Genomic DNA, 7,392 nt, shown 5'->3' with positions numbered 1-7,392 from the left:
AGAAAAATGTTTTAATTCAAAAGAACAAGAAGTACATGAGTTTCGAATTTATCCTTGAACTTAGCTCAATTATATTGATGTGGTGACAATGCTTCTTGTTTTCTGAATGAATGCTTGAACAGTGCATAAGTCTTTTGAAGTTGTTGTTTAAGAATGTTAAATATGTTGGCTCTTGAAAGAATGATGACTAGAGAGGGACGAAAAGCATCTCCATTCGCTTATCTGAAATTCCTACCAATGATTTACATAAGTACCTCTATCCCTGTTTTATTATATAATATTCGAAAACACCATTATCACTTTATATCCGCCTGACTGAGATTTGCAAGGTGACCATAGCTTGCTTCATACCAACAATCTCTGTGGGATTCGACCCTTACTCACGTAAGGTATTACTTGGATGACCCAGTGCACTTGCTGGTTAGTTGTATCGAAGTTGTGACAAATTATAAGTGTGTAATCACGATTACGCGCACCAAGTTGCTCACGTTGCCAGGGATTGTTCGAGCCTGGACATCACAATTTCGTGCACCATTTGCCTACCAGAATTGAATCCAAAAAAAGGAAGAAAAATCAGGAAGATTCCGATTCAGAAACTGAATCGAACGATGAGTAATGTTCTGAAATTATCATCGCTTTCTTTTCTGTTTATTCTCAAAATTTCTTGTATTAACAGTGCGTTTCTTATTAACTTTCAGAAGCGAAAAATCATCACCAATAGAAAAATAAAAAACATAGAAAAAGAGCAAGCTCATTGTTGAGGATTCATCTCCTGAACAAACTCATTCCTATCATGGGTGGGATATTTTGTAAACCTATACTACCATTTGTGTTCAAAATTATATTTATTAACATGTTGTTTTATGCATATGCTATCAGATCTGAAATTGGAACTGAAGAATTAGAAGAATTATTGAGGGAATCTAAAAAGAAGAAAAATAATGAAAAATCTGCTGCATAGGGGTTTGTAATTTTTGGGGTGTATATTAAACTTTTTTTTGGGTGTTTTCGTTGCTAATAGCTGTTTTTGGTTTCCCAGGGAGAAGGGAGCTGGCTTGCAATCGACAGAAGATCACTATGACTCATCTGAGATGTAAGAACCTTTATTTGATAAAATCTTGTTATTCTGATTTAACCATATGGTATTTTTACTGAATGATATCTATTCCATCTTTAGAATACTGGACATAAACTTAGGAAGTGATGATCCTTTGTCTCAAGGACACACAGATCAAAGCAGCATAAACAAACCAGCAGAGAGCATGTAATTTTTCTTTCTAATACCAGTTGCTTTTATCTTTTATTACCTTATGCTTCTAATTCTGTATATATTTTTTTTAGAAAAAAAAAGCCTTTTTATGTTTTATTCGAGAAAAAAAAGGCAGGAAAAAAAGCAAAATCTGCAGGTACGTAAGTTCTCAAAAAAACAAAGCTTGTGTTTCTTTTGATTACTTCGGGTGTATTTTTTACTTTCTTTGGGTGTATTTCAGGTTGAGTCTGGTTGAAGAGTCAGCCAGTGAGCCAACTGAAGAGAACATGATGGTTGTCCGGTTAGAGACACAATCACAAACGGAAGCGCTTTCAATATGAGTTTTTCAAGAAAATTTCAACCTTATAACCATTTTATTTTCGGTGGCGTTGTTAACCTTTTGTTTTTCTTCTTGTTTAGAGTTCCGATTCAAGTTTGTCTACCACTATCCCAAACAGCCCCTGTGCCAGAAATTGAACCAACCCCTGCAAAGTCTCCAAGTGAAAAAATTAATAAAGAAACTACAAAAAGGTAAGGAATAATCTTGGGGTGTATTTGTTAATTGTTTGGGTGTATATTGTCCTTGTTGGGGTGTATATCCTCACAATTGTTCTGTAACACTGCAGTACTCCAGAACCGCCGCCAAAAACTAAAGAAAGCACACCCACGCTTCCACCAGCTTCATCTAAAGTGTAAGTTCAGCAGAGTAAAATTTTGTTTTCAATATCATTCATCTATTCTTATTCTTATAGTATGTTATATCTCATCACGCAGTAATCCAGCCCCAGAAGATGTTGCTGCACTGATGATGATGGCACGGACAGCATCGTACATTCCTAAAGAAGGTTCGATGCCATCATTCAGCCTCGACTTGATTGGTTCAAGCCAAGAAGAAGCAGCAACGCAAGAGGGTGCAGCAACGCAAGAGGGGTAGAGGGCGAAAACTCCTGAAACGCCAAAACTAATAGAACAGTTAGGGGAGCTGGTGAAAAAAATTGTAGGCAGTGGGGTGAAAATAGAAGGTAAAACTCCAGCTATTCATAAGCAAAGTGGTGAACAAAGTTTTGAAAAGTTTGAAACTCCTGCGAGGACAAATGAAATGAGTGCTGAAATGAAAGAGAAATGCTACATCTGGGCCACACGTGTCAAAACATCCGCAGATGGACGTACTAATGAGTATGACGCCGTGTGCACACTCATTGCCCAAGATAAATACATTTTGTCAAAACTCCACTTCGCATCTCTCCAAGCTGATACACATATAGAAGCTGAGGTAATATTATAATAACATTAATGATTTTATCATGAAAAGTAACTGCAATATCAATTTATGTAAAATTGATTTGGGCTTTTATTTCTAGATTGTCTCTGCCATGTGCCTCATCCTTAACTAGCAAAAGATTAAAAGGTTTCAAGAAGAAATATACTGTCTCCCCCTGATATTTTGGTAAGTTGTACTGCAACAAATCTTGGGTGTATTTTCTGTATTCATTTAGTGTTTCACAATTTTTGCAGAACATGGCCATTGCAAATCATCCAGAAGGGGTATTCTTACAGCCTAAAACTAATAAGCCATTCAGGGTGGAAGACTACCCAATGTTTATATCCTTCTTGGACCTCAAAAAATTAGCATCGCATCGTTATGTAAGTTTTCATTTCTAAAACTTCTTATTACCATTCTTTACTTATGTGCCAAATAAATTAAAACACTGTTCAATCTGGACATACTTCAAATTTTTGCACCTATTTGCCAATCACAACATTGGTGGTTATGGGTGGCTGATACAAGAAAAAAAACTTTTGTACTCGACCCATATCACACGACTTGTCCAGCCGATGAAAGAAAGAACATAAATTTATTCGTTGTAAGTTGGTTTGTGTTCTGTATTTTAATATTTGGGTGTATTTCTGTTCAGTATAAGGTGTAGGTTTGTGCTCATTTGTTTATATTCCTTTATTAAATTTATTCATATATTACTGATTTGTTTTGTGTGTTAAGGGACATGTAATTTCAAGAATGAGAGTATATGCTGGGGCACCTCTAAAGAAAGACGATCACAAAATTCATACACCATACATTGACATCTCAGGCCAAAAGACAAGGTATAAATCTTTTAATCTGAAAGTTAAACTTTCCTAGATGTAATTTGCTAAGTTATTTCTTGTTTTTCAGCTATGACTGTGCTATTTATGTAATGAAGTGGTTTGAGATAATTCAGCCCAAACACGTTAAAAGGGAGAAGTATGAGTGGGACAACTGGACCAAGGTAATTGTGTTTAAAAACTATATAACTCTATATTACCTTACTAAATTCACATAGTTGATTAAAAAGAAAATTCTTTTAAACTTCAGGACGAGGTGGACCACTTTAGAGTAGAATATGCTTTCCGGATTCTATTCCATGAGATGAATCAAGACAAAGTTGAAGCCATTAGGGAAAGTAATGCAATAAGACTGTCCAAGCCATCCTCATTGTTATTGAGTTCATATTGTCAGATAGATTCTAATGATATTGACACTGATTAATGTAATTGTTATATAGTCTTGTAAGAAATTGAATAGATGCTGTAAAAATTTGCCAATTATGAGTAAAATTTTTTTCCATAATTAAATTCTCTCTGCTGTATTCAAAATGTCTGAATTACAGGTACTATAATATGAAGAAAAATATCAAACCAAATATACACCCATGCATAACCTGATATTTTACACCCAAAGAAAGTTGAATATACACCCAAACATTTATCCTCTGATGATTTATCCCTAAAACCCTAAACCATAAAACCCTAAAACCCTAAACCCTAAAACCCTAAAATCCTAAACCCTAAAGCTCTAAAACCCTAAACCCTAAAAATACTAAACCTTAAACCCTAAATGCTAAATCCTAAACCCTAAACCCTAAACCATAAACCCTAAACCCTAAAACTCTAAACCCTAAACCCTAAACCACCCAACCTACTATACACCCAAATCATTGATTCTTTACACCCATAAGATCTTATTTTAAACCCAAGGAAAGTTAAATATACACCAGACTTCTATCCACTAATGCTTTATCCCTAAACCCTAAAATCCTAAACCCCTAAACCCTAAACCCTAAAACCCTAAACCGTAGTAAAAAAAAAATAAACAATATTTTATAACATAAACAGCAGATTGTGAAATATATGTGTGTGTGTAAAATGTGAAACACAAGAAAATTCAGAAATACACCCAAAAAACAGTGCTTTACACCCATATTCTATAATTATATACCCAAAAAGTTATCCACTGCTACTGGTTCCCTGAACTGATAATTCATAACACATCCTTGATATTGGCTGGAATTTGGACACACCACAGATGCAACATCAACGAGGTTTAACTAGATATAATAAACTCACATATTAGCTAAACTATTAACGAGAAAATTAAACTCAATCACCACATATTTAAAGAATATCACTTTTACCTCGTTTAAAGCTTTCGTTTTCTTCTTCTTTGAGGCATTTGCAATCTGTTTGTCCAACTTTGAACCTAGCCTATTTTTTGGACGTCCTCTTGTTCGAATCCTTGGAGTGCTTTGAAGCTCGTTAACGGATTCCAAGTTGGCGTTTTCGTGAGATAAAGAAGATGTCCCCTCCTTTTGGCTTTCAATGATTCCATCTCAACCATGATGTTATCGTACGCACGGTGCAGAATTGCAGTCAGCTCCTCCGATTCTGATGCAAATTCGCAAATATTTTGCGAACGAAAAATCAATTCGTCAAACCTCTTACTTCTTGGCTCCAACAATGGCTCGTCGTGGCTGCTCTTGATGTGTGTGTCTCGCCTCTTTATCTTCTTGCTCCATCGTTCCAATATATATCTCGATGACACTTGGCTTACTCGTTCAAAGCTTAACACACTTAGTGCGTGACGACACAATATCCATCTTGACTCGAATAATAAGCATTGACATTTTACCTCGGCTGCTACTGAGTCGTAAGTAACCACAAATTTGTTGAATATTGAGCTGGAAACTTGTTCTCCAACTTCGTATACTGAATAGCCTAGAGCAGAATTCGTTAATCTAGTGATGCAATTCACCTTTCCTCTAAATTGTGTTTGGACTTCCCTAAACTTTTGATGAGTGTACACATCTTGAAACTGAGCTTCAATGGAGGATTTGGTTGCACATGGTATGACCGTATGAAAATCTGCAGCATCTGATTCTCTCTCTGCTTGCTCCCTGCTTCCGAGGCAATTATCATATTGTTTGACAAATTGAATAAGCGAGCTGTTTCGGGTAATAAACTTGTTAAAAAATGAATGCATGATCTCGCTCCTTTGTGTGCTTTTCATCCCTGCCCAGAAGTGGTGATCCAGATAGATTGAAACTCATATATGACAGTCTTCATAGAGATCTGCAGAATACACCCACAAAAAGACTATAAATACACCCGAAAAAACATGCAATTTACACCTCTGCTGCAGATTTTAAACAACATTACCTGAAAGCCACTTGTTGTCCACAAGACCAAAATTCAGCAGAAAATCATTCCAATTCCTATCGAATGAGTCTTTACTATGAGAGTTCCAAACAACTTGGCTCAAGCATGTCCCTTGTACCCATTTAATTTGCTTGGGATCTTCTTCGTGATGTGCCAAATACACCAACGGTGAATTGTTGTTGGCATACAGGCCTCTAAAGCCTCTATCATTGATGCGCATTGATCGGTGAGAAACCCTTTTGGAGCATTTCCCCCATGCAATGAAGCCAACATTGAAATAACCATTATAACCATTTAATTTCTTCGTTTTTCATCAAAGCGCATCCAAGAAGTATTGACTAACCGTGGTGATTCACCCCGACAAAAGAACCACAAACCAAATTATACCTGAAACAAATTACGACATTGCAGAATGAAAATCATTATGTACACCGATATAATGAATTTATACACCCAAGGAAGATCCAATATACACCTCTGATGCAGATTCATAGAACAAAATTAATTTAGCAGCATAAACAAGAACAGCATATTACCTGTTTGTATTGTACGTGGTGTCAAATAAAATAACATCTCCGAAATACTCAAAGGCAGCTCTACTCCTTGCATCGGCCCAAAAAGCAAGCTCAATCGATTGATCGTCCTCGAATTCGAGCTCGAAAAAGAAATTCTGATTCTTTTCTTTCATTCTCAATAAACATTTCCCGAATTCCTTTGCATCTTCTTGTTCCGAAACATTCCGCACTTCTCTCGTGATGTAATTCCTCACATCCTTTTCAATAAAATTTAACTCGCGGTGACCCCCGGCAGCCGCAACAAATGATTGATAAGTTTTGCTTGGTCTAATACCAGCCTCCTCATTATTCTCTATTGTACGACGAATGGACATGCTTAGTTCCCTGTGCTGTTTGAGCATCTCTGCTTTACTTGGACAGCAGGGGTGTGAATGATCCAGCACAACCTTTGAAATGATCCAAGCACCAACATCCTTCAATGTGTGTATATAAATTCTTGCAGGACAATTTAAACTAGCTGTGGGATTTGTCTTCTCGGTCGGAGATATTTTAGATTTTTATTTTTCCTCTCTGCTACATGTGATCAATTGATTCTTAATTTCGTTTCCCTTTTTATTTGTGCTCCGAACTCTAGTAGAAAAACCTACATCCTTGGCATAGTCCTTGTAAAATTTTCCAGCATCTTCAAGGGTTTTAAAGGTCATTCCAACCTTGGAAATAAGCTGCTCATCAACAACAGAGAGGGGCTGCAAAAATACAACATGTTTAAAACAAGAAAATACTATAAAATTTCTGCACCTCATAAAAAAATAACAATCAAAGTAAAATACACCCAAGGACTCCTGATCTACACCTGTTACGACAACAAGTCAACTAAAATAACAAGAAAAAACCATAAACTATAAATACACCTAAACTTCCCCTAAAATACACCCAAACTTTTCTAAAAATACACCCAAAAAGTTCTGATCTACACCCGAGCGTCTGCTATAAATTACAGATAATTAATCAAAACTAATACATTAGATTCAATCCACAAATTATGTTCACGCATTAATTTCACAGTCTACGTTCGCGAATTATTCAGCTACACAATCATAGACGAATAACTGCATCAAATTTAGATTAATCTTAATTAGCTGAATCTAAATCAAA

General features: G+C 36.0%; 2 protein-coding genes across 5 annotated transcripts in view; both read left to right on the top strand.

Moving 5' to 3' along the window:
- Positions 1 to 7,392, top strand: part of LOC107644150 (serine/threonine-protein kinase EDR1) — a 129,025-nt gene that overhangs the window by 39,870 nt on the left and 81,763 nt on the right. The window lies entirely within an intron of this gene.
- LOC110262533 lies at positions 1,473 to 3,793 on the top strand. 2 transcript variants are annotated; one of them, XM_021102783.1, is made up of 7 exons: positions 1,473 to 1,941; positions 2,024 to 2,522; positions 2,611 to 2,696; positions 2,765 to 2,893; positions 3,249 to 3,352; positions 3,423 to 3,516; positions 3,603 to 3,793. In XM_021102783.1, the coding sequence occupies exons 4-7, from the start codon at positions 2,768 to 2,770 to the stop codon at positions 3,774 to 3,776; spliced, it is 498 nt and encodes a 165-aa protein (XP_020958442.1). In that variant the 5' UTR covers positions 1,473 to 1,941; positions 2,024 to 2,522; positions 2,611 to 2,696; positions 2,765 to 2,767; the 3' UTR covers positions 3,777 to 3,793. The 2 variants fall into 2 exon arrangements, with proteins under 2 accessions (XP_020958442.1, XP_020958443.1); XM_021102784.1 differs by lacking the exons at positions 1,473 to 1,941; positions 2,024 to 2,522; positions 2,611 to 2,696 and having other exon boundaries at positions 2,720 to 2,893.

This window comes from Arachis ipaensis, chromosome B05 (genome assembly GCF_000816755.2).
Source record: "Arachis ipaensis cultivar K30076 chromosome B05, Araip1.1, whole genome shotgun sequence".
Classification (NCBI taxonomy): domain Eukaryota; kingdom Viridiplantae; phylum Streptophyta; class Magnoliopsida; order Fabales; family Fabaceae; genus Arachis; species Arachis ipaensis.
The sequence above is the reverse complement of the archived record's forward strand: the minus strand, read 5'-3'. Positions and strand labels throughout refer to the sequence as shown.